Below are 25,252 nucleotides of genomic sequence, written 5' to 3'. Positions count from 1 at the left end.
AGTGTGCAAATAATTGGGTGGAAAAATTGCAAGAGAGATAATCGCGTTTAAAAGAGGGAATAATTACCTGAAAAATGACACAAACTGGAAGGAAAGTTGACTAATTTGGTGGTATTTGTTGTTTTAGTTGGTTAACACCACTTAGTAATGTCCCAGCTTGCGATGGAAATATCTCAAACTTTATGGACACCTTGATCGAAAAATATTTCTACACTGTTAAAAAATACACATACATACACACATACGTCTACACTGTTTTTGCTCAGTAATTTGCCTTTTTTTTGCACTCTGAATCTCGCGCATTAAAATTCACCAGAGGAACCGAAAAATATTTCTTAAAAGGGGACAACAGGACACCCTAGAGAAAAATTTCATTTGTTATATTATAATGAGAGGAGACAGTGTTTGTTGACAAAAAAAAGCACCGAAACAGAGGTGCAAAATTCATCCAGGTGAATTCTTTTCCATTTGGTGGCTCCTCTTAGCAAGTGTGCAAGATGAAAAAGTGATTCTTATTTTTTCTTCGTTATTATTACGGTACAACCACAGACGCAAAGCACTTCAGAAGTGATTCTGTTTGTACTTATCAAATGTCACTTTGATGGGAAAATCACTGAGAAATTGTCAATCTCCGTGTGGAATTGCATAAAAACAAATTTACTTCCAAGACCGGAACCACAATTTCTACCAAGAGATCATCAGAAAATGTGCACACGGTTTTTCTAGGTTCGGTTTTTTTTTTTTTCAAGTAAAATTATTTCACCATGAATTTCACAGTATATATTTCTCATGGATTTTGTGAATTTATCTCCCAACCACATATACAATTGTACACTGTTGAAAAATCCACCAAAAAATTTCAATTCATCATCCACAGGAGGAATAATACTCGGAAAAAAAGCTTCAATTTCACAAAAATTGCACGTGTGTGTGCCTTGTGTCGCGTGAATGTCGAAAAAGATTGTAAATGTATTTGAGAATGGAAAAAGTGTGTCTGTGGATTTGCATATAAATCACCTTTGTTATACAGTTGCAATTAAATTCTTATGTATTTTAACATCACTGTAAAAATACATTCCACGTCACTTGAATTTCATACTTGTCTCCGCATACTATCTCAAAATTTTTCAGTGGCAATAACTGGGAAAACACATCAATTTTCACTACACTTTTCAGATTCTCCCCCTAATTTTCTAACTGGGAAATTTTTCTTAATGAAAATCTATCAACAACTCCCTTAGAATTGATCTATAAAACTTTTATGTTTCTTTTTTCTTTTATTTTGTTTTAATCACTAGTCGCCTTTTTGGTGCCTTTCTGAACTTCAAGAGCACTGAAAATTGGTGTTTCCACCACACAATCCAATTCAATATCCTTTCCTATTGATTTTTCCGACCTCAATATAGCACTATCCTTGGGTTTAGTTGGGCGCAACACGAGAGAGTCCTACACCCAAAAAAACGTTGTACAACCACTCAAAATCAAAGGTAAATGAAGTACCCCTAAAGTCCAATTTTCAATTGATACAGTGTAAAAAAATGTACCACCATCCAACCGATATGAAATGCGAACTCATACTGAAGTTGGGAGCAGAAATTGCGTCGTCAGAAAAATTGTCAAGTGCAATGGATAGATGCACAGTGTCACATGAGAGAGTGAGTAGGAGCAACCGGTCGGTGGATCACGAGAAGTGGGGAGCTTTTGGTGACGACACACACGCGCAACCAATCCAACACAATCTCACATTTATACACCAATACTTGAATAATTCTTAAACAGTCTACCACCGTTTTACCTAGCTCTTCACCTCCTTTTCCAAGTTTTTCTACATCATCGTCATCTTACACGTACACATACAAACACACAAAAGTTTCTGCTATTTCGTGCCTTGAATACATACATAGAAAAATAGCACCACAGCTTTCCTATTCTCTCCCATTTTCCACAGTGTAGGTCGTGTATGTTAGAATGAGCTGAATAGTTTTATTGCTAGAAAAGCTCAACATACATATTCCCAAAAGCACCCAAAATATTATTCACATTAAATAACATCTAAATAATAATAAAACTACAGGGTGCATCAAATGTTTCTAATTCTCAATTTAGATAAAAAAAACTACCTTTCCCAACGACAATAAGTTTATAATTAAAAAAATCTAAAAATAGTTTTAAACAAAATAATCTATTTCCCCAAACCAAAAAAAATGCTGTCAATTTTCCCGAGAGACCTCACTTTTATTTTCCCATTCCAGCGTGAAGAAGTGTGAAGCAATGAAAATATTACAAATTCATTTGTCGTCGCAAGGTTATCGCATCAATGACTCCTATAATCTTGTAGCTGCAATCTTTTTTCGCCTTTTTCCATCGTGTGTCTCTATCTTTTACACCATAAACACATTCAGATGATTTTTCATCCAGAAAACCTACAGAGATTTGCATTTGAGAAAAGGATGACCAGCATAATCCCTTCAAAGGACACTTATCTTCCCATTTCTAACAATGTAATTTAAACAAAAAAAAAACAGGTGACAGATAATCAAATAAAAATTCGCACTATTTTACAATGATACTCTGATAAAATTAATACGCATGGAGAAAAAACAACAAACGTCACCTTGTATCTTAAATACCTTTCCCTCTGTCTCGCACTTTTATCAACATAAACATCGCATAAGACGAAAAAAAAAATTAATGTTATTTGACATTTAATAGCTGTGTAAAATATAAGGCCAATTGATCGTATGCCTCCAGAGCCGAAAAACAACCCAGAAAAGTCGTTAATGGAAATGTGAACGAACATTATACCACCGAGATTGATAATTTGTAGAGTGTCTTCTAAGACAGCCACACATTATACTCAAAGTGCTCAATTACGTAGAAAATATTGTTTGATTGTGATAAGATCTATCCAATAAGTTCAACATTGTTGACATGAATGCATAAATATGATGATAGAATGTCTCAAGAGATTATAGAAAATCAGGGTTCTTTGTATAAGAAGGTGTCATGGGAAAATTTTTTCCAATAAATAATTTCCCCAGTAGAAATACAAAAAATGTAAAAAAAAAACTGATCACCCACGAAAATATTCAAAGTTAATGCACCAATCGAAAAATCAGACTGGGGAGAATTTCTCAAAAAAAGATATTTTATCTCATACGCAGCTAAAAATAGCACATATTATTGACATTGACGTCTCATCTATCAAATTTACTCGCGATATGTCATTATAATTTGTGACGTGGTCTTTTTTCAATCTCTCAAGAAGGCAGCCAAACAAGAAATACGCAAAATTATGCATTTACAGTCACTAATATTGCCTGTGAATTCCACAAATCCCTGCGAACAAGTTCAAGATAACAGACACAATATGTCTAACAAAAATTTCTACTTCACAATCGAAACCAAAATAGAACTTGTTTTTGAGGAATTCAATTAAATTGTCACATGTTATTGGATACATTGCAAGAATAAAAAAAGTTTATTATAGGCTTCGCACATTTTTTTTTGTATAATAGAATATTTTTTAATGATACTATAAGAGTTAAATAATTTCCCTACGGTCGATAATGCCCGGAAATGACCCATAATGCCCAGCACACAATAACTTTTGTTTTGTAAATATGTTTTTGACATTTCAATGAGAGTGAGTGAAATCTAGATCTAGTCATCTCGCTCACTCTTATAGAAAATTTTGAAAACATGTTTATTAACAAAATTTCTTGTTATCCGCTCATAATGCCCAACGCACAATAACTTTTGTTTTGTAAACATGTTTTCGAAACTGTCTATAAGAAAGTGCGAGATGACTAGATTTAGATCACACTCATTTTCACTTAAATGTCAAAAATATGTTTACATAACAAATCTTCTTTTGTACTAGGTCTAAGAGCAAGCGAGATAACTACACAGTAAAAAAATTTACAACCACTACGATTGGTAATTTTTGCACGAGCGCTATGGTTGTAAATTTTGTGTATTGGAAATGTTGTGTATTGGCAAAGTTGTGTATTTTCAATTTTATAAAATGGCTTCCTGTCTATAATTTTGATTGTAGAGCAATTTTGTTCGGTTTATTTGTATTATCTGTGATATGTCTCGGTATTAAACTAAGAAAAAAAAAGAAAAAAAGAATAAAAAAAGGAAAAAATAAGAGAGAGTCTGAGACTTGAACCCATAATCTTTGCGTTGATGGTCTCGTGTTTTCTGCCTGCGCTACCGACTTGCTTACTTCTCTTCAGCAAATGGCCAAGAGTTGCATCGTCAATTTTTCTAATTTACATGATGCTTCCTGTGTTTTCTGTTATTACATAATTATTCCTAATTTTTCACGACTGAGGCACATTTTAAGAATCCAATGAATGATTCCAGAAGACAATTAGGCAGTTAAAAATGCAAAATCTATCTCAAATCTTAGAAAAGTTGCAATAGTAAACAATGGAATTTTGACAGTTCTCACACAAATTTTCCAATACACAAATTTCCTTACACAATACATAATTTTACTAGCATTATGTTAGTATCGTACCACCACTATGATAGTAATTTTACAATTTACAACCATATTGCTTGTGAATTTACACAACTTTTCAAATACACAACTTTATTTCTCACACAATTTTTTACTGTGTAGAACTTGATTTATTCACTTTCATTGAAATGTCAAAAACATGTTTACAACACAAAAGTTATTACTCATAAGGAATTAATACAACAGGGAATAAAAAAATTAATAAACATAAAAACGTCAATATGGCCCAAATGAATTCTAAAATATAATAATAATGCTGACATATTCTATAGAAGAGCTATGCCTTTTTGAATATAAGATTTGTAGATGTTCTTTATTATTTCCCTGATACAGGGATGAGGTTTTCAGTCTCATGATTCGGGAAATCAAGTGAATTGACGCTCATTGAATACAATTTAAATAAATTTAATGCCAAAAAAGATCCAGATGACTCAAATTAGATTCGAACCCAGGACACTTACATCATAGGGCGAGTACTATAACTTTAACCCACCCCGAGTGACTGATGGATCAAGTGGTAGAGCAATTGCTCTATGACGCAGGTGTCTCAGGTTCGAATTCCTGTAGATCACTAGGAATTTTTGTGCCGTTATTTATGCTCGAATTGCATCAAGTGAGCTTCAGTTCACTTTATTCCACGAGGCATGGGACTGACAACTGACAACCCCATCCCTGTATAAGAAAAAATAATAATGAATGTTCTGAACTCCCTTTGCGGGAAGGCCTAACTTCCTCTATGGAGCGTTATGCCACCATTATTATTATTATTTTATTATTATTATTGTCATATATTCGACCTGATTATATTAACCTTAACTTTATTAAATAACATGTTAAAAAGTCATATAAATGTAATATAAGTGGCAGTTCATTACTAAACCATTTTATATTTTCAAACCAATTTTGAAATATCCATCTCTCATGGAGCGTGTTGAATTATTGCCTTAATACTGAAATACTTTGTGCGCAGCGCATGATCCAAGTTTAGACAAATTCTTGCAGATTAATTTATAGTAACTCAAAATTGTATTTTTGAATATTAAAACAACTTAGAATGGCGTTTCAGAATAGATCAAAACTTTAAAAAGTCTTAAACTAGGAATTCTAGCAGTTTCATCTCTATCTAATCATTGAGCCATACGAAGCTATATCTTATCCCCCACCTATTGGCTTCACATATCTGTGCGCAAAAATATTTAGAGCCACTCAGTCTGACTATATGTGTGAAAATGAGTCATGAGAAAATATCGCCAAAAAGTGAAAATAGAGAGAAAAAGAGAGCAATTTTTCCAATGGCACTTGCAGAGACATTTTGTGGATGGAGGAATGGATTTATTGAGTTTCTCGTCATTATCAATGTCTTCCTTCCTTCCTTTCACAACAGGAAGACACTCACAGTTGGTGGTAGATTTACTTTGAGATTTTCACCATTTTCATTCAATTTCTTTTTTTTTGTTCCTTTTTGGCTATAATGCCTTTTTTCTCGCATTTTTGGACATTGCCAGCAAGATATTGTGAGAGAACTAATTCGAGGAGAACAACTGAGATGGAGTTTTGGTGTTTTGCGCAACTTTCGGGAGAGCTTTTCCGATGGAAAACACAAGCAGAAAAACGCACCAAAAACAAATGGTGAAAAATCGTGTTAAGGACCTCAGCGGGAGGGTCAATGGATTACCAAGACGCTTCTGGTGATCATCTCAAACATTCTGTAATTGCAATGTTTATGGGTGAATGTTTGTGTGTGAAATGAGAAAATTCGAGCATGAAGGAATGATTTAAAAGTCGAATGAGAACTGAGGGAAAAAAAGGAATGAAATGGATGGAAGAGAGATGGATAAAATTTCCTGAAGAACTGTAGAGACTCCACATACAAACACCATCTATCATTAGATATTCCTTTGCTTCTTTAAGAGATGAATTTTGCAACGAGAAAAATTGTACTCGGAAAAGTTTATAAGATTTTTTACAAGTTTGCCAAAAACTTTTTAATTTTGTAAAATAACCAATATTTTTATTGAAAGAGGACTTTTCTATTTGTTTTTTTCTTACAATTCAGCAAACACATGACAAACGTCTTTGAAAATACCCCAAGATAGTATGTTGACTTCAATTCTATATCCATTCGACCAACATTTTACAAGAGAAATGAAACGGCAAAACAGGTAAGTTTTATGGAAAACTTGCGATCATAATTTGACGCGACAGTCAAATTATAGATAGATATCCTCAAAGACCCAAAGTCACTATCTTTAACTGTTTTGCTCTAGCCCAACCGACAGACTAACAACGCGTCGTTAAAAATAGAAGGCGAAAATATAAAAAATAGTGGTGTTATGTCTCTTGCTCTGTTGAGTTCAAGCAATAAAAAAAAGTTTTGTCATATATTTGACTGATTTCTGCGATAATTTCATTGTAAAAATCATTTAAAAAATGTTTAGAAAACTTTTATAGAAGTTGGAAGAGTGAAAAAGTGTTCTCTTCTGAAGTGGATTCTATTTTTGGTGCTGAAAAGGAAGATGGAAAATGAGACAAAATTGCCAACAAACACAAATGAAAATGCAAATGGAAAATGTTCACAATGACACAGAGATGCGTTGGCAAAAATTTTTCAGCATTCACTAATTCAGAGAGAGTGAGAAATTCGTGTTGAGGAATTTTCAACATAAGACGAACACTGAAATTTCCTCAACGACACTCAAAAGTGAATGGTTTCAAAAAGAAATTTTAATGCCAAAAATAGCCACTGGGTTTCTTCATCTTCAAACTCATGTTTAATTTTCTATTTCGAGACAATTGAGCAAAAAAAAGTGTCTCTTCAAAGCACTCAAAAGTATTAGAGACAGTAAATCCTATAAGTTTTTGTGTCAGAAGACAGTGCGTCATTTGGCGATAGAAGGAATCTCCCATTGGAATTTACCACAATCCATACCCCACCCAAATAATTCAATTGAGATCAAATTAATTGGGAGTAAAATTGCTTCACTTCCGATCATATCCTGACCCAATTTTCTTCATCAATTCTTTTCTCCAACATTAAAACTATAAATAATCGACTATAAGGAAAAACCTTCAGGGAGGAAAACTCATATGGTGGAGTTGAGAACGAAATAAGAAAACAATATATGAGAATGATATGAAATAGCTGAAGGAGTTTGCTACTGGCTAATAATATGAAAACGTAATTTATTTTCTAATAAATCATTCAGGGTTGTTCTTTCCTTCATCATAGCCAAAGATTGATTTCCCTTCCGTAAAAGAAAGGGTTGACCAAGTGAAAGCATTTTGCAGAATGCTTCAACTTATGACTTACTTGTGACTTTTTAAATGAATACAGACTTCGAGCGTAGGACAGGGTAAATCGGTTTCCAAAAGATCAGTTTGATTTTTCGCAACATTTCAAATTTTACTCCTTTCAGGGAGATGAGCCCCATAATAACTAAAATCAGTAACTTTCTTTTAAAAATACGAATTATTCGAGTTTAGTGGAGAATCGTGGACAAATTTCAGGTTTTAGATAGCTTCAAAGTGTTGTTAACTCGTGTTCAATATATATGATTGATAGTAGTAAAAAATACTATTCTAAATTTTGTCCAGTTGTAATTTTTGATCAGCATTTTTTATTACTCGAACTCAGAGAGAGTAAACCGCCTTTTTTATTTTGTTACCGTCCTGAAGCTTAAACATTTTTAGATTTTTTGGAAAGGCCTTGAAATCTATAATGAATCGGTTAATTATCCGCGAATAACCTATCTTTCTCGTTTTTAACTCTTGTAACTCATGCCAGAACATTCTAGAAAGACCACTTCTTTATCAATTTCCGATTTTGAATTGCTTCTATGATATGTGAATCAATTTGATCTCTAGTAGACCAGTAAGTACCAAATGACCATGTGAAAAAATAATCCAAGGAGAGCACAATCTCGTGTGTTCGAGCATTCTGCAAAGCTGAAAGGCTTTGTCATATCTTTTTAATTAATTTTAACTGAAATTGAAATCCATATTTCGCAGAAAATATTATTAATAAATTTTAAAACCGTACATTCAAATTCAAGTGGCATTTTTGCAAAATATCTTTCTGTATCGTCCAATAACAATCACGTATCTTCCTGATTTTCCTCTTCCGGAGATGGTTTTGTAAATGTTAGAAAATTCTTATTGCCTAGGGAGATGCAGAAGATATTCTTTCAAACAATTTTCATTATAGGAGTAAATCTATTTAATTCTCTTTCCCAGGACGCTGCCTGACGAGTATTCCGAATTGTTTTAATTCTAGGCCCACGCATTGCTGTCTTTATCCTTTTCTTTTGTTCCTTTACTGCTATTTAACTTTTGCAACGGATTTATTAGAGGGTTGAACTTGAACGCTATACTGTGGTTTATTCTTTTAATAAACGAAAATTTAAATTTATCATTTTGAATTTTAAAATTTACAATTCTGCACATATTTATTAATCCGCACTTTTTTTCCCAAGAATTTAAAATGATTCTAAAGAGCCAATACTTAGATGAAACATGTTATACATGGATGTCTTTTTAGACTTTTTAGACTGTTGTAAAAACAATCACAATATTGTAAAACAGTCCAACCTTCTATAACTGAGTTTCTTTTCGATCTAATTTAATTTTAAAAGCTTAAAAATCAATTTGAACGAATTTAAAACCCACTTTAGAACCTTTTCATGATTTTGCAGGTCAAAATAGTACAATTTTATAAATATCAATAGTTGGAAACGAAAGGAACCAAATCAAACTTGTTCCGACTCTAAGGATCTTTTAAATGATTTTACAACTTCATTCCTATCGTCTCCTTAATTTCCTTTCTAGGACTGTTCCCTTTGACATTGCGAAATCGTTAGACGGAATAGTTTTAGGTTATTATGTATTAGGTTATATGTGAGCGAAAAATCTGTCCAGATAACCTCTCTGAAATTAAAAAAAATTTTGTTTCTTAATCTCACGACGCGTTTACAAAATGGTTCAAGAGAACTTGTTTTTGGGGGGAAAAGGTTGAAGGTCATGTTAGTGATATGAAGGTCAAATATGGGGTCCAAGTCTCTATTTCACACCGTTTTACCACTATCTCTGATAATTCTAAATAGTTTACTCTGTGGAATTTGAACCATGAAATACTTCCTGGCCACATGTGCAAATAATTAAGTTGAACTACACGTTGAATCCAATTTAGAATTTGCAAGTTCAATGGTGTAATTTTTTGCCTAAATTCATTTCTCATCAATTACTACTAGTTTACTTCCAAATAATTCCGTGCATTACGAGCCATTCAATTACTGAAATTGGCCAATTTACAGACTTTCTTTCACTTTAAGCCCCTTATCCGAAAAAAACTATTTTTAGAGTATTCAGTAAGTATTTTCTGATGGAATAATGCAAATGTTGCCATTAAGCGTCAATTGAGTAGAAGAACGTGAAAATTGTTAGAGAATTCATTAATCGATGGAGCAGATATCAAAACAAGTGGAACTGCCAAAGAAATAAAACACAATGTTGCCGAGAGTCAGAAATAGTTCTCAAAGTCAAGGAAATTCACAAGAAATGACTCTGACACATTAAATGGGTACTTTTGGGAATAATTTTTGGATACCCCGAATTTCTGAGAGCCTCTTCTGCAGACAACTTTTTTTCCACTAGCCCTAGCAACACTCATCCAGGTAAAATAGTTTCCAATTCCCAACCCTAAATAAGCAACAATTGGCCAAACATTCGTCACTGGAAAGTATGCTTGAAAATAAACTTTCCTGCTTGCCTGGTTGGACACTTCCTTAAGGGTGAATAACATTGCACTTTTCTCTTATTCAAAAGGATATTTCAGGACAACCTTTTTGGGATAGAAATGTCCATTAGGTTAAAAGAGAATGGTAAAACTTTTGGGTTTCACTTTCGTTTTGCAATAAGCCTGAAAGTTTTCATCCAAGACAATTGTCCTTTCTTTAACAAGAACTTTCCCTTAAAGTCATCTCAATTAATTTAATCACTGAATGCCTCAATTTCAAAGATTTATTGTTAAGTCATACATATTGTGGGCTTACCTCTGAATAAACCTTTTCTTAATCTTAAACAATGAATTTCTTTAAATAAATTAAGTATTTTCTTCACTGTTTACTGAGAATTTTCCCCAAAAACTTTATAAATGAATCTCTGATCGAAAATTCATAATAAATATTAATCAATTAATAAATGTAAAATTATGATGGAAAAACTTTGAGATGAATTTTCCTTGAGAAAGTTGTGAATGTTCATCAAAATTGTACAAATTTGCATCATCTATTTATAATGATTGGATTGGGGTACATTAAAGAAGTTCTTTGGAGGCAAGGAAAGACTCCTCGCCTCCATGCTAAATTTGAAACGGTCAAAATTGCACCTTCGGGATTTCCCAGACATTTCCATCACCCAAAACTTCTTACCCAAAAATCCCAAGAAAGAGAAAGAAGTGTAGAAGTTGAAAGTGATTTTTCATACTTTTTGACTGTTGCACTTTCTTCGGATGAAAGAAAAAAGACTTATAAGAAAAAAATGCGCAAATTGAGGGAAAGATTTTTGCAGAGAAGGGAGAAATATTCGAAAAAAAAGTTAATTAATTTTATTCTCTCTTTCCTCTCTTTCACTCTCATTATTGTATTTTTTCTCTATATGCTGTTACATCTTTTTCTCCTCCTTCGGCACTGAATGAAAAAGACTCTCTTTCAGTGTTGGATGAAAATAATAATACAGAGTTATTAAAAGTGTATGTTGCTTTTAATGATATATAGAGAGCTCAACCCTGAAGAAGAGGATAGAGCTGAAGAAGAGTACAAAAAAAAACCAAAGAAATTTGCTGTTTCATGCATTTTGCAATGTACAGTCAGAAAAATTGTGTTTTTCTTCTTCATTATTTCAGCATAACATCATGTAATTTACTTTACGATGAATTTTACTCTCGTGTTTTTAACACTACCACACACAATTTCTAGTGCCCAAATAACCTGCAACATATTTCGTCATTTTGCACAAATACATGTCAGCAAGTACTTCGCCCCAATAAACTACTTTGTACAACAAATTAAGACTCACAAATGTTATCCTTACAGTTGTGTATAAGTTTATTTGAAAGAGGACATTTATAGCAAAATTATTTATTGAAAGGACTCGGGAAAACATAATATAGTAACATTATGCTTTTATTATTGATCGAAACCCACAGAGAACGATATACGTATAATCTTTCGATTTTGAATTAGATATCATATTCACTGCAGCACATCCTCTAAGTATATCATATTTTGGTAGAATATAAGGAATTAAAAGTTCTGTGAAAAAGGACTTAACACTATTTGCTCATCTTTCTGTTTCTCCGCATTGTTTTTTGTATTGCATGGTTTACAACAAATCCAAAAAGACCCTGTCCATATCGAAGAGTCTGTTCAATCTACTGAAGAGCCTTTGATGTTTTTCTAAGTTATGGAAAAGGATCGGATTAAGATAGAAAGCTCAAATTATAAAAAGATGAAATAATATTAAATATACTAAGTTTTAGTCATAGCAATCAGTCTGTAGAACATTAAAAAGTTATAATAAATGCACATTTTAGGGTGCACTTTACCAAAAGGTTCTAAAAATGTATCTTTAAATTCATCATAGGTTCTTGTCATGTACAGAAAAGGTGTAGAGAAAGAATTTATACGCCAATCAGACTTAATATAATTAATATAGGACAATTAGGACCGAAGATAAAAAGGTTTGAATTTTGGTAAACATCAAAAAATTAAACATTCACATTACTAAAATTTAGACGTGCCCTAGATGAACGAACTTCAGTTCCTTAAAGGATCTTTTAACAAGTCGTGTACGTCTTAATTCAGACAGTCACAAAAAGGGTAGTTTTATTGCACAGTGTTATTCACATTAAGGAGAACGCTATAAAGGGAAGCGGCGCACCTTTGAATTGAGGTAGAGTAAGATGTGGTAATTCGGAATCATGTCTATTTGGAAATTTTGAGATTTTCTCACTATTTAAGATGGTCAAAGAGAAAAAGAAAGCCACGAAGAAGTAGAAGACTTTACATTCGAGAGTATTTCTTCGTTATTCATCTTTTTTGTTGTTTTTGCCATTTAGAAATGTTAGAAAATTTCAAAGTTCCAAATTTCACATGATTCGAAATTACCCCATCTCACCCTACTTTTAAAATAGGTCTTTTTCGTCTATTTTTAAATGGAGCTGGACCATAGCATTTTACAATTTAGCTCTAAAAAACGATTACAAAGCTGAATCGTATGATGATAAGATTCAGTTTCGATTAAAAATAGGAGAGAAAAGCCCAATGTTAAAGCTGCTCCAATTAAAAAGTGTCCCACCTATCCTTATTAAGAATTTCTGCATTTATGATTTTTTTTTAATAACCTAATTACAATCAACCTGGGGTTTATACACTGCAGCCAATATTGGTTTTTGCTGAGAAAATCAGTCTAATATACTAACATTATTCAGTATTTAGTAAAACGTATAAAAATTTCAAAAAAGAATTAAAGTAAAATACTAACTTAAGTGTGTAAACGCATTTAGTGCCTATCTTTTAATTTTTTAAATCTGTAGTTACTAGTTCACTCATTAAAAGTTGTTCTATTACTTTATTAAAAAAAAAGTGATATTAAATCATTTTAAAAGAGCTCGGAGCCAATCCGTTGGTAATAGATTTCGAGTTTTCGGGGAATCCCCCTATAAACCGACTCAAGGGCTACTAATATGACTTTTATATTTCCACGAACTATCCCATTTTCATGCTAAAGGGTATCTTGAAAATGCCTCCGTTGGATCCGTTGGATCATTTCGAATAACGGTCAAGGGTTAAAAAGACCTTAAAGGCATATTTTTCACATGATTTAAGAAAGTTACATACGTTAGAAAAATCTTGAACTTCTTGAGAAGTCTGAACCGGTTTATACACGTTACAAACCGATAACTAATGCATTTTGCAAAATCACTACAATTGCTTCTGGTTTTGAAATTGTGGGTTAGACCTTTCTAGCGAGCACAGTTGAAAAAGGCAGCGTTTTCGGCATATTTTTACTGAGTTGATCAGCAAAAATATGCTGATTTGTCAGCAGTTCTCGAATAAAAAGTGCTAACTGTCTCGCGAGAGTCGTTTTAAGTTTAGCAGAATTCAGTTGAAAATACATATGTTTTCAGCTGAATTGAAATTGGTCACTTTAACAAATTTTCATTTCCTTGCATTTTGCTAAGTTGTAAATCCATTATAAATACGTAGACACAAAAAAGTTTATACTTAGAAGTCAATAAGATTTTTCGATTCTTATGGAGATCCCAACCACCTTATGACAAATTAAATCTTTTGGTAGCTATATTGCAAATTTTCATAATGGAATTTGTCGTGTTTCTTAATGGTAGTAAATTTAATGGCAGTAGTGTATTTAAACCCACACGTAGATATGTTCCAAATATATACTGGAGAATCCAGTGAAACGTCAGCACCTCCTAATTGTTACGAAAAGCATGCGCTAGTGTGAGTATAGTTAATGGGGGAGAATGTTGAAAAGAGATAGCAGACAATTTTTGATCTACAGCGAGTTTGAATAGTGAGGCAAATCAGAAAAAAATCATGAATTGGGGGGATGAAAGAGAATTGCTGACTAATGGAGAAATTTCCTTGGAATATTGAGAATATTCCCAAGTCATCTAAGTGTGGAGTATTTAGTGTCTCCATCTCTTTCTCTCGCAAAAACCTTCAGATCATTATGGAATAGGGGTTGCGAGTGCGAATGAGATAGAAACTCTTGTGAACTAACGAGACATGGTAAAACATCCCCTTGAAAAAGTTACAGTCAGATTTTCATGTTCTCCTGGTACTTTCAGGACACCATCGCCGCCGTCCTTCTCAAATGTAAAACACATCCCTTTTTCGACAAAACCCATTGAAAATTCCATATATCCTCCTGGCCAGTAGTGTTCACTTTTTTTCATAGGCAACTTTTTACTGTGTGTGAATCACACCGTTGCGAAATTATAAACATTTTATTTCTGTTTAACACTTGCTTTGGCAGAAATCACTCTCATTTTGGCGTGTTTTGTCACGGCTCTTTTCCATTGAAATTGACATGAATTTTTAGACTCAAAATACACCTCAATTTGGAGCAGCAATTTTCGAACGACCACCTTTCGTGGAAATTACAACAAAGGCTCTACGAATTTTCCGAGAAATTCCAAGAGACATCCAATTGTTCGTGTTCAATGGTTAATTGAAGTACAAAAAAAGGACACAGGAAATTTAATAAAAAAACAAAAAATTCTCAGAAATCACACAAAATATAACGCTATTGATAATTTTTCGTATTACTGATTGCTTTTTGTTGTATTCCAGAAAATCTCGAATTGGATTTAAAATTTCAGAGACAAAATGTCCCACCTCTCGATTCAGTGATTCTACGTGAAAAAAAAACAAGTAATACAACGACAAAGATTGGACTTCTGTGTGTGCTCAAAGTGCCAGCAGAAATTCATAATAATTATTGCAACACAAAGCGTGAAGGAATAAATTATACACAAAAAAAAACTTCTTTTTTTGCAACATATCCATTGAAGAAATATATAAAATATTTACACTGAGACGAGATTTTTTTTCGAATTTTTGGGAGAATCCAAGATCAAATGTGATCATGAGGGAAAAAAATAAATAAATTACCAAAAACGTTTACAAGAGAAATTTCTCAAATTGAAAAATCAATTGTGAGTGACGTTTTGGGTAACAGAAAATAAATTCTTCACATGATTGAACACTTGTCTGAATGGTCTTTTGTTCGCAAAAACCTTTTATTGAGCTTAGTGAAAAACTTTCTGGTTGCAAGAATATTAGTCATCAAACAAGACAATAAAATATATCTTGTTTTTATTAATTTTTAATATACTTATTGAACCGTGAAAGGATTTATGCAGATTAGTCATTTACAGGATATAGAACTTTATAGTTTACAAGCAAATCTAATGCTTAATTTAATAAGCATATCTTGACAAATACATTTAGATTTTTGATTTTAATAAATGTACATATATTTCGGGGATACACGTATATTTTATGGGGGTAGGAGATCCCAGTGTCTCCACTCATTCACTCCAATATGCGCATGACCTATCCCACCAGATAAATCCCGAAATTTCTGCGACACCCACCCAAAAGTGACCTTGAATCCCTCTCACTCTAAACTTCACGTTGACACTTTCTTTTAGTATCTAAGTACAGCATTATCACCTTAGAAATTTTCAAAATTTCCTTTTAATTCCACTCGCTCCCATGCAGTCTCACCAATTTGCACATTTTGAATTGGAAATCACATGGAAAAGGGATAAATTTCAATATATTTTGAAATAATGCGTAGAAAAATCGCAAAACAGTGTCACGAGGTGGGGTTGTGATCGATCAGTAGCCACCCCCATTGGACCAAAATAGAATCATCAGGATGGCTCCTGAATCACCGTAGAAACTGCATTGACTCAAAACAGAAATGCCGACGAAAGATCCCATTGAAAGGAAGAAAAAAAACAAACTTAAGAAGCCAGAGAGAAACTGTGTCTCTGTGAGGTGGAAGAATTCGTCATCTTGCCTTTTGTTGTGCTCTTATGGCACAAAACAATTTTTGAGAGACAAAATACAGGTGCGAAAGAGATGAATATAAAGAGGGGCTGGATGTTTCTTGGGGCCAAGGGTTACGAGCAAAAATGAGATAGATAGAAGTGTCGCGCGAAAGCCCAGTGTGTGTCCAATTTGACCGCAAAAATGACGGCGCTAGTGTAGCGCAGCATATCGATACATCTCTCCTCACAGACACATGCGACTCCACCGTGTTTTGAAGGTTGACATTCGAAAAAGCGCGACATGCCATCTCACTCACACCAACGGTACACCAAATAATATTGTCTCCCCCTCGAATCGCCATAAAAGTCAAGTCAGGACAGCAAGGATGGCAAAATGGACGACATTGGGGGCAAATGGGACTTTTCTTTGCATCAATCTACAAATAAAAACAGCTTACCTTTGTGAATTTTTAACATACTAATCGGAGAAAAAGATGGGCTAGACTTTGTCTACTTTCTAGCCGTGCCAATTGTCAAAATTATATTGGGTATCCCACCACAAAATGGCCACAGAGGGAGTCGCACACGATGAAAAATCACTCGCACTTTTTACACCAACTTTTCCACAGTTCTCCCATTGATCATCACCCAAAGCAATTGGCCTTTTTTATTCACATGAAACCACACCAAGTCACGTCCTCAATCATCCTTCCTTCAAAGCACTTGGAAAACTCTATTAAATGTGTGGTAGAAAATTAAATAATATACTTTTCTTGGGCACACATACACGCGCGCTCAAAAAGAAAAGAACCGAAGCGCCGTCAACATTCAATTTTCCACAAAAATATCACCAATTGCATGGATATCCACACTGTACAGTATCTTCAGGGGTATCCGGGGACACTATAGTTTGTCTTTAGCAAGAATAAATGGGATTTAATGCGATTTTTCACGGAGATTTCTGGGAAAAATGTACGCGACGAAAAAAGCACGATTTGACAGGTTGACTGACGTCAGAAGAGCTTTCGCGCGTTCAGGAAACACCTCAATTGACACATGTTGTTGATAGGATTCTTCATATACTTTTTACAGCTGTCGATTTTAAATGCATCCATGTAATCAACAGTTGAAGAGACATTTTCTTTCACTTTTCTCAAAGTGATTTTAGATAGATTGAAGATTGAGGAGTGATTTCGTATGCAGCCACTGTTTATAAGGAATACTAGCTTTCTAGTTTAATCTAGATAAATATTCATTTTTCCGTTTCAATTGAAAAGATTGTGCATTTTTCTAGCGTTTTTTTTAGAAATGATAGGAATGATTCAAGGGCACTTTTTGTATACGGGCGAAGTGGCTGCTTAGAGAACCCTTAACACAAGTTCTTGAAGGTAGAAGGAATGAATCAAATCATAGTGAGCCTATGGTCTTAGTCGATAAAGTCGATACATATGTGCGGTCCCCCGGAGACCCTAAGTTGGTATCTCTAACTAACGAATTTATATGTAGCCATGTACTATTAACGTTATCAGACATGGGCTATAAGAGAAAACCTGAATTTAATTTGATGTAGGTTGCTAGCCCTCTGAGAAATTTGACAGAAAATGCGCATATAGAAAAAAAATTTTAATGTGAAAAATGTTCAGTTCCATAAAGTTGAATTATTTCTACAATTAATTATGCGATTTACAACTAGAATCAATATAGTTAGTCGTGAAGATTGTCGATACTACACAAAAAAAATGGGAAGAAATATTCAGGTGGAAGTCTCATATTTCTTTTGAGATGTCCTATAATTTCGGATAGATTTGAACCCCCCCCCCCCTCACTAAGGTGGTCCATTGTCCCAAGCTTGATATGAAATAGTGATAATGGCAAATCATCTTGTAATTGACGTGGCCTGCTTTTGGGGAAGACATATCTAATGGTAAGTAAACCTCGACACAATACTTGTATGACGAATCGGTTCCGCGGTTACTGTCCTTGCTGTTATTTTGAATCCCCAAAGACTACTTGAACACATGACGTGTCTTGTCCCTATGATTAGTCCTCTGAGTGGGAGGTGGAGGGTGTGCGTGCATTTCAGTAGTGAGTTAGCCTACCGATGTGCATAATGGCCTCTACACATTGGGAGCAATTTTTGTCAAAAATTGCTTTTTTGAAGGAAATTGCCTGCAGCGTTGTAGGGGGAAACGTCAAATTTCTGTCAAAAACGCAATTTTTGACGAAAATTGCTCCCAATGTGTAGACGCCTTAAGACGAACATGGAACACTCATTCCTTCCTATGGTATAGAACGCTCATTCAGAAAATCAGTTATCCCCGAACTATGAATACGAAAACGCACTCTTACGGCCTCTACACACTAGAGAAAATTTTGTCTATATTGAAAAGTTTCTTTATCCAAGCGTAGGGAATTTTCTTCAATATGGACATAAATTTCACTAGTGCGTAGAGGCCATTAACAAGAATAAGCTTTGCTGAGCGAACTTTCCAAGTCCCCGAACGATTACTATGTAATTCAAAATGCAGAGACAGATTACAATAAGGGACCCTTTGAGTAATCCTACTGCAGCGCTACAATTTGTCTACAGATGAGTTGTTTCTGTCTCTATCTTTAGTTGCATTACGGGCGATTTTAGATAGTTTTCTACTTGCAATTATATTTATTTATATGGAGCATAGGACCTATTCGACAGTTCTTAATCCAAATTACGAACAAACCTATTAATTCTAGATTTTATTACTAATGCAAAATTATTATTGTCTTTTCACGGGCTTTTATTCACGTCAATCATCCCTATACGTCAGTGAGGGCACATAAGTTGCAAGGGACAAATTACAGGAAGAATTTGAAATCTCCCCATTCTACCTCTAAAACTAGTAATATAATTCAGGTGAGCCCCATAATGGCCTACGCTTACAATTATTTTCTGTTTCTACAAGATTCGAAAAAAATTAAATCTAGTTTTTTCTTTAAAAAAAAAAATGAATTGGTATCCCAATTTTCACTGCTCGAACTCAAAAAGAGAACAGTTATATGATCCACTCTTTTTTCAACTTGTGACACGGCTGGAGGCTAACGGTGAGATATCGGCTTCCGGTCTTTGACGACCCCTCCATGAGTCAACATCATATAGGAAAGTCTTTTTTCCTTTTTCCCCTCATCACCTTCTTCACCTCCATAAAAATGTTCTTTTGGTTTATTTCAAAAACGACTCCTACTATTTCTTTTATTTTCGAATATGTTTTAGAAGTAGAATATTTCGTCCTTGGACACGTGTTTGAAAACTATTTCGATATCGAATTTTCGAAAATCAAAGATTAACCATTTTAGAGGGCGTATTTTTAACCAATTTGCTTAAATTTGGATATTTTTTTGAAAGGTCTTGAAATTTCCAACCCGACTGCATCGGACTTAATCGGACATGAATCGGCAAAGTACCTGTAATTGATGTATTTTTCTCAGATTTAATTTTTTATTTGTCCGAAATCTCGTTACTCATGCTAAAATATTGTAAACCTACTTTTCTTAAGCAATTTCTTATTTCAGAATAAGTTCTCGTGAGTTCGAGCACATCGCAAAGCTGGAACACTCTTCCGTCTCTTTTTCTCTAAAAAAAAAAAAAACCATTCTAAATTTGTTTTTTCTTCTTCCGAGAACTGATTTTTTTACTCCCAATTTTTGATCCTCTCCTTTCAGGAATTTTTGATTTTGCATTAATCCTGAAGGGTTAACGCGCTTGCAATTAAATCCTTAGAAATATTGTCGAAATCTGTATCACAAGATTTTATTGATCGAAGTCCACAGAAAGACAAGTATTATAATCCATCGATTTTTTTTCAACCCTCTAGAACCACTTTTCTCAACATATCTTCGCGTTTTAGACGATTTCTGAAAAATGATGGCACGTTGTTTGTCCGTTTGTGTGTCTGTTTGTCCGACCTTTACCACGCATAGAACCCAAATAGATAGATACAGACTTGAGAGCTTAGGGTGATCCCCTCTAAGGCCCTGGGACTACTAACATGCTTTTCATCTTCCCGGAACTTTATGTTTTATTTTATTTTTACTAATATTTTATTTTTATGTTTTACCTAAGCGGACATTCCGTCCTTATACGAAAATCCCACTGAAGCATTCTTAATAACGGTTTTAAAGAATCAAAAGTTTAAAAGGTTCTAGAGAGCAAAAATTCTCAATTGAATGATATCATGTTTGGGCTCGTTGGGAAGGTCTTGGAATTCTTGACAAGCTTGAGCCAATTTCAATTTATGGCAACTAATTTTAACCTTAATATAATTATATTACTCCTAAGATAATTTGGGCAATATTTTGAGTGCTTTAGAAATCGGTTGTGAACCGGTAATGAGTTAGATATAAACCGATAAGCAAGTTACGTCCGGAAATCAATTACATTACTCTTAAAACTACTTTGTGGCATCTTTTTGAGTTATTTATGAATCGGATCAAATCAGTTGAGTAGCGGTAAACGGTAAATGATGTAAAAGTACTTTCGATGTATTACATCTAAGTCACGAGTTTGAGCACTTGGCAGTCTGGGACACTTTGCCATTCCTTTTTTAGAATATTTATAATTTCAATTATATTTTCATTAGTATTATTCTTTGTAATATTTATTGTTAAAATAAGTTACATACCTTGAAAATGGAATTCTACATATCCTCATTGCACACGTTTTCAAGTTGTGATATTGCTAGACTTTACCAAAGCTTTCAATAGCCTGCTTCAATAGCCTGAAACTTTAAAAATTCATTAATTTCTCTTCTCCTGCTGTTCCACTTATTAGCTCATATTTCAGTCAACGTTCTCAATTTGTCAAACATGTTAATCCGGTGTATTCGCATTTCTCTTTGTTCAAGAGGATGCGCCAGGATTTAACACTTCGTCGCCAGATATTTTCACTATTTATAAATGACCTTCCATCAGTATTGCAAGATTGTTCGTATCACTTGTATGCGGATGACCTGCAAGTAAATATGAAAGGTAATCTTTAAAATATTCTGAAAATGCATTATTCTTCATTATCAAAATTACTTTCTATTATTACTTTCTATTACTTTTAACAAAACTGTCTTGTTTTGATCATGCATTTGCCATAAAGTTATCCGACTACTCCCATCACGTTCTATGACACATGCTTGCTTTTTTGTAGAGCTTAACCATTCTGATTTCAAATTACCCCATTGTACCCTAAAGTAGTGGATTTTCTATAAGCAGTTTTCTATAAGTCAATTATACTAAAAAAAAAACAAGTAAATATTTCGATGCAATATTTACAATAGTTGTTTGGACTTTTTTGAGAACAACTCTTATTCTTTCCGTCCTAAAATTTAGACAAAATTTAGCAAAAGGAAAATTAAAATTAGTCTTTACACAATGTAAATTCAAAAGGGATTTTTTCTACTATTTTGGCTATTTTTTCACATCTTTATTTTTCTAACTTTCTAGTTGATATTCCATATGAATTTTGCCAAACAAAAATCATCTCGACTGAAGTATATGCTTAAAATGAAAACGTTTAAACACAATGCTTTATAGTTGATATGAAATTTTACATCGATATCAATCGAATTTATTTAGCTCAGCCGTAGCATTATAGTTTCAACTCGTCGTGTTTTCTTTTGATGCAGACATCATCATCATTTAAAGTTTAAAGTTTAAAGTATCATAGTACATCTTAAAGTATTTTAAGGTACTGTCTAAATTTTTCCATGATTCCTAAAGTAAGTTGAAGAAGAATAATCGGTAATTCAATTATGCCTAGAGCTAGAGCATTTGAGAGATAATACAGCTCTGGATGTCAGCCCAGAGAATATGTTAGCATTTTGAGGGGAAGTTTAAACATCAGTTGAGAGTGCGAAGTGGGAGTATGTTGGGTATTTGAGCGTTGGGTATTTTTTGCTCTCTCACGAGACACTCGCTTCTGACCACACAATAAAACGTCGAAACAGCTGATTTTCACCTGCAAAGAGTTGCATTTTCATTGACAAGTCTCTCTCATTCGGTGCAGGGGAAAATCTCAGGGGGATTTGAATTGGTCCAGAAGTATCTGGGATTGTGCTTTGAGAGGATGTGCAATTAAGTGGGTGGAAAAAATTGACCTAGTGTGCAGAATTTTGGGGAATTTTTGTGCCTGTGACATGGAGAATGATGAACAGGACGAGATTTACTCCAACTGGCATCTCATTCCTGAACCCATTCTCCTCAAAATCTTCTTTTACCTCACACCGCGGGAGATTCTAAATTCTGGAGAAACTTGCCGTCGTTGGTGTGATATCTCCAGAGATGACTATTTGTGGCGCAAAGTCTTCAAAAGGGACTTCAAAGTCGACAAAAATATTGGCCTAAAGCCAGGTATTGCGAAAGATGGCAATTTGTTGTGAAAGTGTCTTTGTTTAAGAGTCAGTTGCGTTGTCACATCCGGAAGTCCTTCAAGCACCTTCCTTTTTTGGGCAATTTTGTACAATTATGCATTTTGAATGCTGTTTTTTTTCTTAAATCTATTTCCCAGGAGCTGAGTCATGGAGTTCAGAATTCAGACGACTCACCAATAACATCCCAATGGTGCTTACGGATGTCCTCACAGAACACTCCCATCAGGTTCTTCATGTGAGCTTCTCGCACAATGGAAAATACTTTGCCACCTGCTCCAAGGACGGTTTCGTCATTGTGAGTTAACTGAATTCTTTTCACCTTGCCAAAATATTACGCCCTAGGAATTTATTGGATCTCTGACAAAATTACAGGTATGGACATCGTCTTACCCTTCCAAGACGGTCTTCTCACACAATATGAAACACTTCAGCTGGAAATATACCCAATACTCCCAGTTTAATCAGAGTGATACACTCCTGCTGGTCTCGGGAGTACACTTTGGCTCTCCCCAGACGTCTTCCGGTGAAATTGCTGTATTCAGCGTTCAGTCAGATTCTCAATTGCGCTGCAGAATCCTCAATCGTCCATATGACATCTTTGGTACTTGGTTCAGTGATCAATTTCTCATTTCTGGAGATATTCACTGGCTCGCCCATCTCGTCAGTACATCCATACTCTGGCTTAATAAAGCCAATCAGGTATGATTCTTATATTGAAAAAACCAACGTTAGGGAAATTTACTAGAAGGGAACCGGAATTCTTCGGGGGAATGGAGTCACTCTTGAAAAACGACAATCCTTTCCAAAGCTTTCGGCTCGGTCTCCAAGCCTTCATCAGTGGCTGGAGCATAAAGAAAGCCTTCTTTATTTTCTATTCACAATAAAATTTTTGTACAACAATTTCACACTTACTCGAATTGAAAGACAAAACTCTGGAAGTTCCTAATTGATTCGAGGAAGTGTGAAATTGTTGTACAAAAATTTTATTGTAAAAAGAAAATAACGAAGGCTCTCTTTATGCTCCAGCCACTGTTGAAGGCTTAGAGACCGAGGCGAAAGCTTTGGAAAGGATTGTCGTTTTTCCAAGAGTGACTCCATTCCCCCGAAGAATTCCGGTTCCTTTCTAGTATGATTCTTACTTCTCTCTTCCTTTAAGAATCTCCTTCGACCCTTCTGACCCTTGACATAATTTAATTTTGATTGTCCCATTACAGGAAATCGACTCAGAACATGTGCCAATTATGAATCAACTCTACAAATTCTACAATCGCAACGGAAGTTCCATCAGGGCTGTCATGATAGCCAATTGCCCATGGCTGGAGGATGAAGAGACTGAGGAAAAGGGTCCTGGAACATCAGAAGTCTTCCTGGAACCATCAACGTCCCTAGATGAGGATAAATGTGCTGGGAATCCTGTATCACATACTAAAATTGGTGCTTCCTGCCCAAGTACCAGTTCCCAAATGGACAGTGTAGAAATACCCTATCAACCTCTGGCCAATCTTGATTATGCCAGTCCCATTCACTACAGTGACGAATTTCGCCGAGAATATGAAGATAGTCACTGTGAATCCCTTTCGGATGACTGTCTCGAAGACGAAGAAGAGGAAATGTTTGAGGAAGATGATGAAGATCTCGAAAATCTCTGTCCAAAGTATTTAATCTTCTCTTTGGGATCCAAAACCTACACACCCCATCAGATTGGCTTCAAACGCATCAAAAATGTTAACTTCCCGAAAAAACTTGATCTAGGACCCTCCCTCAAGGAGCGTATTGCCCAAAGGATTCGCGAAAGGTTGGCCAATGAGCCAAGAGTTGAGCATGATTGGCAAAATTATGAAGCAGTAGCTGATCGATTTGACAAAGTGGACAAATTGATAGACTTGCATGGACACATTATTGGCATGGGACTAAGTCCGGATCATAGATACTTGTATGTGAATAGTAGACCCTGGCCAAAGGACTATGTAATCTCATCTCCAATGGAGCCCCCACCAATTGCCCAAGAAATTGACATTCATGTCATTGATTTGGCCACCCTGAAGCGTGTTGGAACCATGCTAAGAGCACACAAGGCTTACACTCCCAACACTGACTGTTTCTTCATCTTCTTGGACGTCTGTGAAAACTATGTGGCCAGGTTTGCAGATTTCCCTCCAAAAAATTCCCCTAACATAACCTCACATTTCCTTCCGAAAGATCTACTGAAACTTCCCCCGGATAAATCAAAGTATTCTACTTTTCTTTATTCTACAGTGGTGCTGAGGACATGCATGCTTACCTTTGGGATCGCTTCTACGGAGTCTGTCTGGCCAAATATCCCCACACCGAAGTAGTCAATAGCGTCGCTTTCAATCCCCGTGACAATGAAATGCTCGTAACGACAAGTGATGACTACAAAATCAAGGTAAACCTATTAGAACTTATTCCTTACCATCCTGAAGACAACTTACCCTATTCCCGGTGATCTTTCAGGTGTGGAGATCTGTGGAAAAATCAAAATTCCTCAACTTGGACGTTCAGCGTCGAGCAGTGGAGTTCAGGACACTCATGAAATGAGGCGTTTTCAGCTCTCTAAGGACACTTTTCCCATTGTTTCTGATCCTTGTAAAATATGGCGTTAATATGACATATCTTTAGATGAAAATCACTCAGGTTTTAATGTTTTATTAAAGATTTTCTTACCTTTTTCTCAGCCGGTGAAGACGCCATTTGGGAATTTCGCAACAAAATGAGGTTATGTTG

The 25,252-nt window shown here is 34.7% G+C and overlaps 2 protein-coding genes and 1 long non-coding RNA gene across 16 annotated transcripts in view; 1 reads left to right on the top strand and 2 right to left on the bottom strand.

Annotated features, from left to right (window-relative positions):
- LOC129806883 (transcription factor SPT20 homolog) overlaps positions 1-17,147 on the bottom strand; it is a 90,739-nt gene extending 73,592 nt beyond the window's left edge. For 9 of the 14 annotated variants that reach the window (XM_055855699.1, XM_055855703.1, XM_055855709.1 and 6 more), the window contains exon 1: positions 16,571-17,146. The gene's annotated coding sequence lies outside the window, so the exon portion shown is untranslated. Of the gene's footprint in view, positions 1-67; positions 359-1,017; positions 10,204-16,570 lie in introns of those variants that run through there. The other 5 variants (XM_055855700.1, XM_055855716.1, XM_055855722.1 and 2 more) reach the window with 4 other exon arrangements.
- A 4,832-nt stretch (positions 17,148-21,979) lies between these two features.
- Positions 21,980-25,154, top strand: LOC129806885 (F-box/WD repeat-containing protein 5). Its single transcript, XM_055855723.1, has 6 exons — positions 21,980-22,487; positions 22,645-22,802; positions 22,880-23,206; positions 23,722-24,647; positions 24,764-24,914; positions 24,983-25,154. The coding sequence occupies exons 1-6, from the start codon at positions 22,274-22,276 to the stop codon at positions 25,064-25,066; spliced, it is 1,860 nt and encodes a 619-aa protein (XP_055711698.1). The 5' UTR covers positions 21,980-22,273; the 3' UTR covers positions 25,067-25,154.
- On the bottom strand, positions 24,837-25,240 carry LOC129806888 (uncharacterized). Its single transcript, XR_008752209.1, has 3 exons — positions 25,193-25,240; positions 24,961-25,111; positions 24,837-24,901 (listed from the first exon to the last, which is right to left on the bottom strand). It is a non-coding gene; the product is annotated as an uncharacterized LOC129806888 (long non-coding RNA).
- Between the last annotated feature and the right edge of the window lie 12 nt (positions 25,241-25,252).

This window comes from Phlebotomus papatasi, chromosome 3, assembly GCF_024763615.1.
Source record: "Phlebotomus papatasi isolate M1 chromosome 3, Ppap_2.1, whole genome shotgun sequence".
NCBI lineage: Eukaryota > Metazoa > Arthropoda > Insecta > Diptera > Psychodidae > Phlebotomus > Phlebotomus papatasi.
This window is presented reverse-complemented; position numbering and strand designations above follow the sequence as displayed.